Source organism: Halichoerus grypus, chromosome 5 (assembly GCF_964656455.1).
Source record: "Halichoerus grypus chromosome 5, mHalGry1.hap1.1, whole genome shotgun sequence".
NCBI lineage: Eukaryota > Metazoa > Chordata > Mammalia > Carnivora > Phocidae > Halichoerus > Halichoerus grypus.
The window spans coordinates 3302258-3317833 of record NC_135716.1 but is presented as its reverse complement, the minus strand read 5'-3'; the positions used below and the strand labels follow the sequence as shown (position 1 = coordinate 3317833).

At 51.6% G+C, this 15576-nt stretch overlaps 1 protein-coding gene and 1 pseudogene across 8 annotated transcripts in view; one reads left to right on the top strand and one right to left on the bottom strand.

The window, feature by feature from the left end:
- The window catches only part of AGO2 (argonaute RISC catalytic component 2), a 99509-nt gene that overhangs the window by 73325 nt on the left and 10608 nt on the right, over positions 1–15576 (bottom strand). For 7 of the 8 annotated variants that reach the window (XR_004922684.2, XM_036109417.2, XM_036109421.2 and 4 more), the window contains exon 1: positions 3355–3403. The exons of the other annotated variant lie outside the window; for it this stretch is intronic. Coding sequence is in view for 6 of the 7 variants with exons in the window: in XM_036109417.2 (XP_035965310.1) it covers positions 3355–3388 (34 nt within the window). In the remaining variant the exon portion in view is untranslated. Of the gene's footprint in view, positions 1–3354; positions 3404–15576 lie in introns of those variants that run through there. 8 annotated transcript variants of the gene reach the window in all.
- Positions 9915–10012, top strand: LOC118546632 (U12 minor spliceosomal RNA; annotated as a pseudogene).

Sequence of the window (15576 nt, the reverse complement as noted above, 5' to 3'; positions counted from 1 at the left end):
CTGCTCCAACACAGAGGAGCCTTGAAGATACTCTTAGGTGACACCAGAGGCACGAAAGTCCACATGCTGTAGGATTCTATTTGCATGAAATGTCCAGAATGGGCAACTACATTGAGCAGAAAGCAGACTAGCAGTTGCCAGCAGCCGGGGGAGCGGAGACGAGAGAGGCAGCCAATGGGTACGGGGTCTCTGTTCGGGGGGATGACAAGGTTTGGTGGTCACAAACACCGTGAACGTACTTAAGGCCACTGATGGCGTGCTATAAAATGGTGAATTTTAGGTTCTATGCACGTTACACGCCCTGGCCTAGTGTTTAATCGTTGTGTGCTCTCGGCACTGAGCACCTTGACGCCCTTGGACAGGAACCAGCACCTTCCTCGGCTGCAGCAGGGAGTAGGCCTGCCCGACTGACTTATCAGCACCAACACATCCTGCACATCTCTAACCACAACACACAAAAATACAGTGGCAATTTGGGGCTTCGTGAGCTAGATCTTGAAAAAATAAAGCTGTTGTTTTTTTGAGTGTTCGTGTTACACAAGGCAGGGCTAAGCTTCCGAACGTGGGTTTTGGCCTGTTCTTTCCCTCCGTGAACACGCCTCCTTTCTGCCGCTCGACACACACTCCGGGGGTGCCCCCGCTGCATTCCAGGGTCAGAACACTGGCCCTGCACCAACCACCGGCCCCAGCAGCCTACGCTCCTCCTCCCATCACCAGTGGAGGCCCCGCCAGAGTCTCTGGGCCCTCCTCCCGCGGCCCCTCCGGCCCGAAGGCTGCCTGCAGGCAGGGACACGGCGGAGGGCCCAAGCCGACGGCACTTGCCGAAACCCCAAGGAGCAGTCGTGGGCTGAGGGAACCTCGCCCAGAGTGGCTCGCTTGCTCCAGGAAAACCACGGAGTCCTCTGCTCGGCCGGCAGAGCGCCTGTGGTCTGGGGCCACTGATCTACCATTCCTGAAACACCCAGAAGTCCTAAACGCTCAGGGAGCCAGACGAGAGCGGTAAGGGACGGACTTCTCTGCGGATTTATTACTTTCCAAATGCTCCTAAGAGTGATACTGGGGTCATCTGCTGGGTCACAGAGCAGAATGTTCTGAATGCCCAAATGGTCCCACGGGCAGTCAGAGTGACCTCGGGAGGAGTCCTCCCATGCAGGACTAGCACAGCTGAACAGAGGCGGCGACCAGGAAGCCCTCATCCGTCCATCCGTCCATCTGTCCATCCACAGTATCCAGTGCTCCTCCTTCTCACTGGCGCCTCTCCCTGTACCGTGACCTCTCTCTGTGCCCACCAGGTGGGACCTGCTGACATCACCTCCCAGGGACCCCAGCCGCCGCTGGCTGGTGCCATGAATGCTGACCGTGGGCTCCAGCAGCGCAGGCGTCAGGGAGGTGGGGTCAGGCTGTCCTGGGGAATGAGATAAGCTTCTGACTGGACAAAAGACCAAGGCACTCTTACTTAGCTATTTGGCAAGGCTTCATGAGAAACCCACTTTGAGCAGATCCTGGAAAGAAGGAATTCCCATCAGCAGGATATGCGTGCACAGGACGGGCACCCGGCCAGGGACCCCCAGGCAACACAACCAGAAGCACAAAGGGCGTGAGGGCAGAAGCGCGAGAGGCTGGTATGGGCCTGGGGAGGTCATACTGGGTCGTGACGCCAGGCTCCAGGGGCTTACAGTGTGTTCTATAAATAGCTGGCAGCCTCTGCAAATGGCCAAGTAGGCAGAGTGACCACAGCAGGGCACGGTGGCCCCCGGCGCACTACCTCTGCCCTCCGGCCGCAGCTCCGGCCACATGGGGTTTGGAGTGCTCTGCCTGCCCTGTGGTCCCCACGGCGCCCGGCTCTGCTGTCCAACACCACCTCCCGAACCACCCGAACCACAGACTCCGTGCACCAGACGCGTTACCTATCTGTCCCCCAGCTGTTCGTCCCCCGCCCAGGTCACAGGCTCCTCGAGAGCAGAAGCCCTCTGTGTGGGTCTGCCTCTCCTCAGCGTCTAGCACAGGGCTCAGCACATGGCAGGTGATCCAAACACCGAGGAAGGAAGGCACAGGGACAGACTGCAGAGACACAGGTCGGGAGCACGGGGGGCCGTGAGGGGAGGGCCCTGCACTAGTCCTGGCAACAGACAGCAAGGTTTCTGTCCTGTCCTGGGGCCGGGGCTATGACAAGGCGGCCCATCAGTTAGCAAGCTCTCTTCCAACAGTTTTCGAACGCGCAGAGGTGAATGCTTGCTGGTTAAGAATCAATTAGAACACTTTCCTCTATGTGGGTCACACCATTCACTCATCTTTTTTCTAGAGCAGGTCAGAAGCTACTAGCAAAAGCACATACACACCATCCTAAACTGCTGCCACAGAGACCAAGCTTTACCTGAGCATACCCTCCAACAAATCCCCGAGTGGGCTTCTGGCCGTCCCTTGGGAGAAGGGGAGAAGACACTATGTTTAAATACAGTGGCAACAAGGAACCAGCAGGGTAGGTGGCAGGGAAGGGGGTCTCTTTCCATGCCCCAGGAAAATGTTTTTAACTAATTTTGGGTATTAGCCCGGAATGGAAGCCATTTCCAGACTGCTAGCCTCTCTCAGATGAACCCCCAACTCCATGTGTACTTAAATAACTAGGAAAACCCATCTGCATCAGCTGGTAAAGACAGAAGATCTCTCAACAGAACAATTTTACAAGCACTTCCACAAAAAGCACAAATAGAATTCGCCAAACTAAAGACACCACTCAGTGAAGCTGCCTCTTTTCAAAAAGAAGTCTGTGAGACCTGAGGGGAGCCCAGCTCCTTCACCAACAACCCAAAAGAAAACACCCACCCAGCCCGATGGGCCCTATTTCCTTCCGCACCAGAGACGGGGAGCCCTCTTCCTAACCACTCTCACCTGCTCCGAGGAGCGGGCCTCCCAGAGACCTGGCAGACACAAGCGCAGCCCCAAACCTCTCCGGCCGTCACTTTGCCAGGCCGCACACACAGGAACCCACACTCCAAAGCTGACCCCCTCCTGGGACAGTTTCATTAAAACGTGTTTGTAAGGCAGGATGCAGCTTAATGTAAGTGGACTTTCTAACAGTCTGCTATTAGATATTCACACAGATGACTCGACAGAGGGAGAGAGAACAGAATTTAGGATTCTCGTAACTCAGCAATTCTCAGAGTGGCCCCAGGAATTCCTGGGGGGGCCCCAGGAGCCGCTAAGGGGGTTTCCCAAGGCCAGAAGTATTTTTGTCCTGATACGTAGTGCTCTCTGTACACGGAAGGCTCGAGGGCAGAACCTGCAGGTGCCGGCTCCCATCGAGGCAGCAGCTCAGCCCCAGAACAGCTCTGCCGCGGAGGGGGGCCAGCTTACCTAGAAATGTTCTTCCTGAAGCAGGGAAAAGCATTCATTTTATGAAACTCTGACTCTTCAGCCTCCTCGTATCTGTGTGAGGAAACAGGAAGTGTGCGTCACCCTAACTGTGGTGGCCGTCTCGCCGTCTGGAGGAAAAGTACTGGGGTGAGTGTCAGGCCGGGAGCTGAGCTTCCTTTCCCGGGGAAGACGGCTCGGGTGGTGGACAGACTTCCTCAGCACCGGCCCAGGGGGTCGCCGCTCCCGGAAAACAGCCCCAGCGTCTGCTGCAATGATGCAATTCAAGCCTGCATGCGCAAGTGCGAACGGTGGGAGACTTGTCGTCACCACCATGAGCTTCAGGATTCCAGATCCTGAAAGACTTCTGCTAAGATGCACGGTGACATCCATGAACTGGACGTGTGTCTGTGCGCAACGACACAGCCAGTGTCGGGAAAACCCGCACAACTCAGGAAAGCAATGCTGTCCAATGATGCTGCGTGACCTCAGGGATCACACCCAGCTAAGCATCCATCCACGCCACATCCCGCGTGGTCTCAGACCCCGCACTGCCACCAGCTTGTACGAAACTGCGACCGGGCGCAGGGCGCCCGGGTGGCGCAGTCGGTGAGCGTCCGACTCTGGATTTCGGCTCAGGTCGTGATCTCAGGGTCGTGGGATCAAACCCCTTGTCGGGCTCTGTGCTCAGCAGGAGTCGGCTTCTCCCTCTCCCTCTGCCCCTCCCGGCAGCTTGCACCCACTCCTGCGCTTTCTAAGGAACAAAGAAACGAAGAAACAAACTACTACTGGTCGAGTTTTGGTGTGGTAGCAAAGAAAAATATCCACAATTATCTGAAAAGGCTACTAAAATACTCCTCCCTTTCAGCTACAAATCTGTGTGAGGCCAGATTTTTTTTCTTATACTTCAACAAAAACAACAAATTCCAGTAGACTCAGTGGGAAGCCAACTGCTGCTTGTATTTGGCCCAACCTTAAGGAGATTTACAAGAAGTGTGAAACAATATTGCTCCTCACTACATTTTTTTTTTTGGTTTTAAAAAATTATCTTTCATAAAAATACAATCTAGTAAAACACATCAGATTTCTCATTGTCTTTATGGCACATTATTTTTTAGACTCCTTGGTTTAAATTTCTAATACAATGAGCATCAACAGAACCCACATAAACAAAGGGTCTTTGGGGCCCTTGATCATCTGAGACCACGCAGAGGTCCTGAGGCAGAAAGCTTCCAGAACCACCGCCTGCACTTCTCATTTTGTGGCGCGGGCTGTCATGCAGACTGTCTTCTGAAAACCCGGTGGCTCTGCTCAGGTCTCTCCGGAACGATGGCAACAGCTGCAACTCTCACGGGCACGCCAAAAACCCCAACTGCAGAGGGGCTGCAGACGTGGGGGCCGGGCTTCCGCCAGACGGCAATAGCAGCGACATGGGTTCGCTGGCAGAGGCCTGGCGGGCGCGCCCTGTCCCGGGCAGCAGAGCTCGGAGCCCGACTCCCGCCCAGCTCCCGCCCGGCTGCCGCCGAGCTCCCACGCCGTGCCGCGTCCCGCTGACTCGGGCGGGGAGAAGGCCAGGCTGCACCAGATAGTCCCCTCTCTCTAGGAAACTGCCAACCAGAAGAGGGAAACAGGCACACGGAAAGTGTCGAGAGAACAAACACAGAGTTAATCATTAATAAACGTGGAAATGGTCCATGCTTGTTCCAAAGCAAGTGGAAAGGACCCACGGTACACCTCAGTGCATGAAGTTCATTTACAAATGTCTTTGGATTCACTGGGTTAGTATTCGCCTCCGACAGACACCACCCAGAATGGAGAGGGAGGCGAGCACGCAGTCTGTGTGAACAGTGACCTTTCCGAGCCCAGTAATATAGGGACCGGTGCACAGTTCTGATACCATTTTTTGGAGGGGGTAGGGGACGCTTTGGCAAATCATCACATTACCTCCAAGTTTATTCAGTTACTCCAGCTTAAACAACTATTCATCAAGTGCTCAACTCAAAAGCAGCAAACATCATTCACTTCAAAATACATAAAATTTCACCAGGGAAAAGATTTGCGCAAACAGGTGCTCTTCACCACTTCCAGTGAGCAAACAGCTTTCTCGCCCAGCTCCTAAGCTGGAGGATTATAGGCCTGATGACTGGTCCTCACCAGCCCTGGGGGCTCGGTCGGCGGTGATCCCAGCAAGAGGGGAGAGGAAATCATCTGCAGGCTTTTGGAAATGCTAAGAAGTCTGCCTTCCTCCTATTTTATAGCTCAATCTTAAAACAACCCGCCACCGAATTCAGGTCCCCTTGTGCCCCTGCACTAACGTGCCAGCTGCACGCACGGACGGCAATGCGACCGGCCCACAGCGGAAACAGAGCGCGACGTGCGGGTGCGCTACCATGACACAGGCTACGTGAGGGTCAGTGCACGAACCACGGGGAGCAACATAAAGCACAGGCCAGGGGCACCCCAAACAGCCACCATGGCTCACTGGGCCACCCCCGTAAGGGCAGCCCTTTTTGTTCTGATGTAAAAAGAATGGGAGATCATCTAGGGATCCAGAAGCTCTGCTTCAGAAAGGGCCTTTCATCCTATTACCCACTTCTGGTCATCATCCTTCAGAAAAGCATATAGAAGGGGCGCCTGGGTGGCTCAGTTGGTTAAACGTCTGCCTTCGGCTTAGGTCATGATCCTGGGGTCCTGGGATCAAGCCCCTCTTAGGGCTCTATGCTCAGCGGGAAGCCTGCTTCTCCCTCTCCCTGCCACTCTCCCTGCTTGTGGTCTCTCTCTAATAAGTAAATATTTTTTAAAAAAGCATATGGAAGTGATCTTAGACTTCAGGTGGCAGAGGGAGCTTCAGAAAATGCCTGAAGGGGCGCCTGGGTGGCTCAGTTGGTTAAGCGTCTGCCTTCGGCGCAGGTCATGGTCTCAGGGTCCTGGGATCAAGCCCCGCATTGGGCTCCCTGCTCGGCAAGAAGCCTGCTTCTCCCTTTCCCACTCCCCCTGCTTGTGTTCCCTCTCTCGCTGTCTCTCTCTCTCTGTCAAATAAATAAATAAAATCTTAAAAAAAAAAAAAAAAGGAAAAGAAAATGCCTGAAATATTAACAAAGGGTGGTTAGCGGAAATTCCCCCAAAGTGTTCAGAGTTACCAAAGGGCATCAGAGATCCATGGTGTAAAAAAAGCAAGAGTAAAACTCAAACCAGTATTCATTAATTCAAAAGAGCATTCTAAAAAGAATTTCCCCTGACTGCTCTTTAATTAAAACACTGGAGGGGCACCTGGGTGGCTCAGTCGGTTAAGCGTCTGCCTTCAGCTCAGGTCATGGTCCCGGGGTCCTGGGATCGAGCCCCGCATCGGGCTCCTTGCTCAGCGGGAAGCCTGCTTCTCCCTCTCCCACTCCCCCTGTTTGTGTTCCCTCTCTCGCTGTCTCTCTCTGTCAAATAAATAAACAAAATCTTAAAAAAAAAAACCAACCAAAACACTAGAAAATCCAAACCCACTAGTTCCAAGTCAATTTTTTCCTTTTATTCCTTAGGGAAGCTTAAGTTACCACAAAGAGTTCTCTTAAAGGGTCCTCTACATTTGCATAATTATGGCAAAGCAATGCAAGCTACTCTCCTTATGTGTTCAACCACCAAACAGGTGCACTGGCCTGTCCTGATGACACCCATGGGGTCAAGGTCCTGGAATGTGCAGGCAGGTGCCCAGCTCCATGTCTGAGCTCCGGCACTTCCTGCTTTGTGCCCTGTACCTCCGTGTGCCTCAGTTTCCCAACCAGCAGTACCAGTTAGGGTCATGTCAACACTCCTAAAGCACTGCACGGGTGCACGGTACACAAGCAGCCAGGACACCCGTGTGAGCTGCTGTTAGTGACCTGACTTCCTCCCTTACCCCCGACCACTTCCCTCTGCAGCTCGAGTCACTTCCTGAGCCTCCAACTGCACGTGTGTGATTCTCCTCCCCATCTTCATCACACGCAGGCCTGTGGCCATCCATGTGGGTCCCTGCCACGCACCTAGTCACCACCTTCCGCACACTTCCACTATTAACTGTCTCCTAGTCCTGTAATCATGCTGTAAATAGTTTTAAGGCTAAAGGCCATGACTTGCCAAATGCAAGCATTTAAAACAGACCACTTTTAAAATAAACAATGTCATGACGTGGATGGTGACAGGGCACTGTGCAGGATTCAGGTCCTGATGGCCCAGGAGCAGGACTGATGCCACCAGCTGTCCACACCTGCTCTCCGCCCCCGGGCCCACAAGGCGGCTGCTCTCGGGCCACACTGGAACCAGCCGTGTCTGCCTAGCACAGAGCACAGGTTCCGTGAAACATCACCTGAGCAGCGGCGGCAGCTCGAACTCAAAGCCAAAGTACCAAAACGAAAAGGGAAGCTCTCCGCTACCTGACCACCAGCCGATAACATAGGGCACACGTCAGGTGCAAGTTCAGGGGCAGGGGGCGCACGCGAGAAACACAGGTTACATAAAGTTTAAACGTGTCCAGAGTGGTTTGGGGGTTTTTTTGTTTTGTTTTTAAAATGTAGACAAGCCTCCTGCAAGCGTCCGTTTCCAGGTCTCTACTTTGTTACAGGCAGAGACGTCCCCCTTTCCTGCACCTAAGAGCCCCTCCACACCGAGGTCTGTTTCCAGTTAAGACACACTATTGAGTTACAGCGCGAACGTGTCTGCTTTGTTTCTTCTGGGGCTTTGTTTAGAAAACAACTTTGACAGTGTCCAACCAAACAACCAGGACCGAATACGGGAAGAGTCACTTACAAGAATCAGAAAAATCTGTTCCCGTTCAAAGAAGGGTGTTTTACGAGAAACACGTGCCACACTCATCTGTGTCGGTTTGCAATCTCTAATCGAAGCAGCTCAGCCGGGAGACATGCCTTTCAGGAGCATGATGGAAAATTCCGTGGACAGACGGACGCGCTGTCCTGTAGGACTCAGTGTGGGATCTTTGGGGGACTATACAGCATTTGCACTGAGTCATCCACATCCCTGCATGGGCACCCCGTAGCCCAGCTCTGCACAATTTCTGTGGCCCATCATCCAGGCCAGAGCGAAAGCTCCCCCAGGAACCCCACCACCTACCACATCAGCACCCTGCTTTCTGCAGCCCTCACCAGCCCCAGGCAACACACAACACTGGCACAAACTTACCATGCAGCGTAATTTTTAAATTCCCCTAGCAGGGCATACTCCCCCGCCAAAGGAGCCGCGGCATTTCTTCTACCCACTAAAATAATCGCTCTTATGATAAGTAACATGCACTGAGCACATCCTAGGCATCAGGAGGCATTTTCCATGTAGTAACCCATTTTGCTTTCACAGTAATGACTGTTAATTATGATAGTTAGAACAATTAATTATTCTACATAATTAACAATCATGATGATCCAGAATTAAGATGAATAAATATATCAAGAATTATTTGTTATAACTAAATGTCTCTATATTATATATAAAATACACCATATTCGTTATCCTGATAATTCTGGGATATGTAATTTTATATTAATAGTTATTCATTATAATAACTAAAATTGGTACTTTCATTATCCCCGCTTCATAAATGTTTCCTCATCGAGAGCCAATGTGATGAGAGCAGCCAGGATGGGAACGCAGGGACGCAGCTGGGACAGCACCATTGCTCTCTGTCTTGGGGTATGGACCCACACGGCGGGTGCTCAGCAGGTGTCCTGGAGCCCCCCCCCCTTATGAATGAAGTCAGCTTACTGTAGGGGCTTCTGTGATCAACCCCTTGGGGAAGACATGTTTTAGCATTAACTGTTTATACCTCAGTGCCTATGTGGTTTTATTAAGCAGTCTAGTCCCCCGCCCTACACACACACACACACACACACACACGTGCATGCACTCGCACACACGCACCCTCTGCCTCCACCTCTTCTGAGCCAGGAACCGTGTTAGGTGCTGCAGGTGCGGTCGTGAGACATGGTCCTGCCCTCTCGCAGCTTCTAGTTAGTGAGAGACAGACACCAACTCATCCCCTCAACACTTCCCCAGGGAGCGAAAAAGTGCTCTGAAGGAAAGGGGGTGTGCTAGATGTACACGGAAGAAGGAGGATCCTGAAACCAGCAGCTAACAGGACTGCTTGCCGCAGGCCAGGCAGCCATTTATAATCCCCGGAATCCTCCCAACTCGGGGGGAACTTCTACAGCCAGTCCACCTCGTGAGAAGACTGAGGCCCAGGAGAAGTGCCGCACAGCTAGGGGGCCTGCGCTCCCGGCCTGTGTCCCGAAGGAGGCCACCACCTTTTCATTTTAAACACGGGTCCCTCTGCCCCACACGCAGATAAACAGCACTCAGAAATGCTCAAGATACTAGGTGAACAGCAGCAACATAAAATTAGAAATGCAGGTGAATCCCAACTGTCTAAATATATGTAGGAAAAAAAAAAGTCTAGGGGTGCCCAGCTGGCTCAGCTGGAAGAGCGTGCAACTCTTGAGTTCAGGGTTGTGAGTTCAAGGCCCACAGGTGTAGAGATAACTCAAAAATAAAATCTTAAAAAAAAAAAAAAAGACAAGAAAAAAAAATGTCTGATGCCTTAAACTTATGAGTAAGGAAAGTAATAATTTGGGGTGGTGCCCGGATCCTCACTGCTAACGTGAGACGGATTTCTGAGCGGAACCACTATCTGCCCGCCCCCCTTTCACGCTGGAAGAGCAGACTGGGATGAAGGTCATGAATGGGGTTGAGAAGGGGGTGGGGGGGGTGGAAGAAGAGGAAAAACGTCTGGAAATAACCTCACACGTATTAACTCTCCCTCCCAAGGATTATTATGGGTGACTTTTTTCTATTTATGTCAGTATCTTCTAAATGCTTTGAGATGAGATGTATTCCCTTTATCATGAAGAGCAGAACACTTTCTGGAAAACGGATCAGGAGACCACACTGCCTGCCGGGAGAGCCCACGGCACGAGCGGACCGCGCGGAGCGGCTGCTCTGATGAGGGCCGCGGGGCTTGTCCTGGAGGCCGCCCCCAGCCTCCTCTCCCGGGCGGGGCGCAGCGGAGGAGCCCTGCTGACCGGGGCACACAGTGTATCCACATGTAGCAAACGGTGTCACCTGGCCGTCCGCGGCAACTGTTACCAAGCTGCTCTTCAGGCTCTCGGGCACACTTGCTAGCCACTCTCTGTAGTGACTCCCACATTTACACGAGCAACACCAAGACCAATTCTACGGGGAGGCTGGGGGTTCTGGCTCTCCTCACACAATCTCATTTTCCCCTCCAGACTACTCATTACCCTCCACAGAACTGACCCGAATTTCTCATACACTAGAACTGGAAGCAAGGACCTGAGACATACAACAGGAACTGTCAGAGGGAAGGGGGCAGAGGAGAGAGGAGCCAGCGGAGGGGCTCTGGAAGACAAGGTTCTGACTGCCTATTATTTGGCGAAACACAAGAAAGCCACACACAGACACCAATCCTCTAGTTAGTACATTTGTTTCTCCCAGGGATACTGGGTAGCAATTCTGAAACCACTTTCTATGTACTGGGTCTGAATGTATTGCGGATAACCAGACACAGACTTCTCACTATCTGGTAAAGAAGTTATAAATAAGGAAAGAGGAAAGCTAGAATAAACCTTGGGGTATTGGACTGGAATCAGAAGTATCAGCATGAACTCACGGGTTTTCATAGATACACAGAAGGACAGATAAATATAGATGCGCATGCATGTGTGAGAACAGACACATATATTTCCTAGCTGTGTCTACCACGAGGACACCCCAACAGCAAGCACACACCCAGGGCCCCAGGCTTACTTGCTTTCACCATTCTCCAATAAAAGGAACCAGGGCTCCCTGACAGGATGGACTGGGCAGAAAAAATACAAGGTGAGCCTAGGGCGGCTTGGAGGTCCAAACGGGAAATACTGAAACATAACAGGGGTTGTGTTGGAAGGACACGGGCACTCCTTGGAAGGGCTCCACGTCAAGGTCACAAAACACAAAGGAAGGGGCTGTTGCAGACGGGACAGTACAAGAGATGTGACAACAAATGCCATGAGGGCCTCCAGGCTGGAGGGGGTCCTGAAACGGAAGCAGACCCACTCAGACCAACAGCCAAACTGGATTCAGATCTGTGGCTTAGCTAATAGCACCGCTACCTGAACGTCGATTTCTCGGTGTTGGCAACTGTCCTTTGATTCTGTAAGATAACCTTAGGGGGAGGCTCAGATGGGAACTCGGTACTACTTTAGCCACCTCTCCCCAGGTCTCAAATATGTCACGATCTTGCTGTGTCTCTCTCTGCCAAATAAATAAATAAAATCTTAAAAAAAAAAACAAAAAACAAAACAATATCTAGGAAGGCAATGAAATGAAGCATCAAATAATGGAGGGTAAGGGGCAGGGGAGAAACAGGCAAGCAAGGCTGGACCGGCTCGGTGAGTGGAGTGATGGTGCCCATCACCACAGGGGCTCCTATTTTCTTGTCTACTGTGCACGTTTGAATTTTTCCTTATGAACAAGTCCTTCAAAACTTTCTCTCAAAGTCTGCAAACAACGTAAATCTGCTCACTTCCATTAGTGCCCAGCACCACCCAGGCAAACCGAAGAAACCAAAGGCAGCCATCTCTAGACACTGTCCCCATCTGCTCCACCCGCTGCCCGAAGCACCTGTCCAGTGGGCCGCGCTGGTCATCTCCGAGCCACTCCCCGCCTCTTCGCCACCATGGCCAGCAGGACCCTCAGAAACACACACGGTGCTTGCGCAGCTCTGTGCCCCGCTCCTGGCGTTCTGGATTGAGAGCACCGCGCCCAGGGCAGCCCCTGCCCCTGAACCTGTCCGGTCCCATCCCAGGCCCCCGACAAGCCGTGCTCCCTGTCATATTCCCTTCCGGCTCCGGGAACGTGCTCTCCAACCCACCTGCACTAAAAACATCTGCCATTTTCCATGGATTTGTGGGTGACCACTTGATTCGTGTCTGGGTTCACGACTCAGACAGTGAGCTCAGAGGGCAGGGGCTGCTTGGGTGTGCATTCACTTCTGTGTCCCCGGCACTGGGCGCGATGCCAAGTGCGTAGCTGGCACACCATGCCTTTTTCCAACAGTGAACATCTCTGCCATTACACATACGGGCCCGACTCGGGGTACTGGACGCTCACATTCTTTCCTGCCCTATTAAAGTGCGCTTAGCTTTCTTGTGTCGTTTCTAGTTCTCCAGGCCCAAACACACTCCAAATCTGGCATGAAGAAATGGACCCTATCTTATAGCTATTAAGTATATTAAGCTTATTATAGCTATTGAGATCTGGGCAAAACATGGTTAAACCTAGGTGTTTTTTGTTTTTTGTTTTTTTGCACTTTGGGAAATAATAAAGTATGCAAAAATGGGTTATTACATTAAGAATTTCATTTTCTAAAAGGCAGTGATAACAGTAAGTATTGGTAAGGACGTGGAGAAACTGCAACCTTCGACACTTGGCAGGAATGTAAAATGGTGCAGCCGCTGTGGAAAACAGTCTGACGGCTCCTCAGTCACAGAGTATAACCCCGCAATTCCGCTCCCAGTACGTGTCCAAGTGAAATGAAAACATGTCCACGCACCAACTGGTACACGAATGCTCATGGCAGCAGTATTCACAAGAGTCGAAAGGTAGAAACAACCCAAATGTCCAAGAGATGAACAAACAAACTGCAAGACATCCATACAACGGAGCACTGGAGCGTAAAGAGGGATGGGGTGCCGATACGTGCCACGTGAACCTGGAAACATCGTGCTCAGTCAAAGCCAGACGTAGAAGGTCATACAGTTTTGGATTCCACTTATATAAAATATCCAGATTAAACAACTCATCGAGACAGGACGCAGAATGGTGGTTGCCCAGGGCCGGGGGTAGGGACCACGGGTACAGGGCTTCTTTTTGGGGTGATGAAAATGTTTTGGAACCTGCTAGAGGTAATGGGTGCACTACCCTGTGACTCTACTAAATACTCCTGAATCATTCACTTACAACATCTTGTGATCGGGCACCTGGCTGGCTCATTCGGTCAGTGTGCAGCTCTTGATCTCAGGCTTGTGAGTCTGAGCCCCACTCTGGGTGTAAAGGTTATTTAAAAATAAAATTTTAAAGAAAAAAAGTAAAATGCCTTGTGTTGAGTGAATTTCACCTCAATTTTTAAAAAAGGCTATGACATTCTGAAAGAATTTCCTCTTTGAAACATCTAATAGTTTTCTTTTTCCCTTGTTAACGATACAGACACACTTGGAAAAGACCACACAAATAATAGCAACAGTGGCCGAGAGCACTGGAGGGCGGGGGGCACCGCCAGGGAGACTGGAGTTGTCTAGAACAAGGCAAACGACCCTCTCACAGCATCCAAAAGATGACTGCAAGACTCCTTAACAACCATCATTCTACAACATGGACTTAAAACTACCTTATTTCAATAAAAACGTGCGACGGGGGCACCTGGGTGGCTCAGTTGGTTAAGCGACTGCCTTCGGCTCAGGTCATGATCCTGGAGTCCCGGGATCGAGTCCCACATCGGGCTCCCTGCTCGGCGGGGAGTCTGCTTCTCCCTCTAACCCTACCCCCTCTTGCGCTCTCTCACTCTCTCTCTCTCTCTCAAATAAATAAATAAAATCTTAAAAAAAATAAAAATAAAAATAAAAACGTGCGAAAATAAAATACAAACCACGTCTCAAATAAACATTTATTGGAATGACACCGGGTACCACTGGAAAACTTGACAGTGTGTCTTGCAAACTACAACTTAATTTCATCCTTGAAGTTCGGCAGGGATGGTACCCCCAGCCCGCAGGGCCCCCCGCTCGCTGCCCCTTCAGAAGCACGGATCACCCACCGGGGCGCCCTCTCCGACGAGCCCGGGCTCAGCATCGTGCTCCAGGCAGCCAGGACTCTTAGTCATTGGTCATCGGAGGGACAGGACTCCCTGATGGAATGAAATTTAAATCCCTCAAAAAGTCAACCTAATTCTTTGCTTTTCCTCTAAAGACCAATAAAATAAAAATAAAATAAAATAAAAATGCCACACAGAGTTCCTTCAGCTTTACAACCAAATTTCTTACCATCTATTCTATTTACTTCATAGCATTTATCTTCTAGAGAATTTTCACCCAAGACACCCATTTTTTCCTGAATTCACGTCTAGAATTCCGCGACTGAGAGGTTCACCAGCTCTTCACTGGGGCCTTCGGCCCCGGGGGGTCCCAGGCCACATTCTGGCTCTGGCAGCAGGCCAGGGCTGGGGGTGCTGACATCTGTCAATGCCTCAAACCCTCACAGGAAGGCAGATGACATAGCTGTCCCCTTCTCACACATGAAGACACGGAGCTGAAAACAGGCCCAGGAGCGCTTTGGGGCTGCACAGCCCAGAGGGGGCGAGGCCGGATCCCACACTCACGAAGCTTCTAGCGGGGCGCGGCGGGCCATGCCTCCCACCCAGCACGGGCCACCTCCAGGCCTAGCTCCTGAGGGCACAGCTCTGGACAAGACTGATGGGAGCAAAGAGGGAGGCAGTCAGCGCCCCCTCGCTGCACCTCCACCGGCCAGATCATCAGCCAGGCTCAGTGGAACGGACTCGTGGGCTGCACACTGAACCTACCAACATCTAGACACGTACTCACGAGAGGGGAGCTGGGAGGCTGGCAGAGAAGGAAGACTTTTCACTGTCTGCTCTTTGACATGTTAGGATCTGACTTGTCCCATGTACATCCATTACCTGTGTAGGTAAATCATTTCATAAGTGGCCCCCACGGTCCTCTTCCCTCCAGACAGCTTAACACGCGTCACCCTCGAGGTACGGCTGCCACCTTCCATGCCAGACAGAGGTGGGAGAGACCACTTCCAGGGGGAACCATGGAGTCACGAGGGCAAGGGAGGACTGCAGCCCGAAAAAGCGCTCGGGTGGGCCGCGTGGGGGATTTTTCAAAAGTGTACACAAGTTTCAAGTCACTAGAGTAAAACATTAACAATTAAATGGAATAAACATTTAGTGAGGAAAAAGAAAACACTACGGCGGACACTGGGAAACAGACCAAAGATAACCAAGAGGATCCAGGGCGCAAGCAAATGCAGTTTAATGCATTTGTTAATGAAGGACACTGACCACCAGGCAAAACACACTGCGTGCAATAAATGTGCCAAGTGAAGACGATGGATTTTTTCTCCTGGATTTCCGAGAACTGCCTTACATGCAGCCCAGACAAAAGTGGGGCGCCTGGGTGT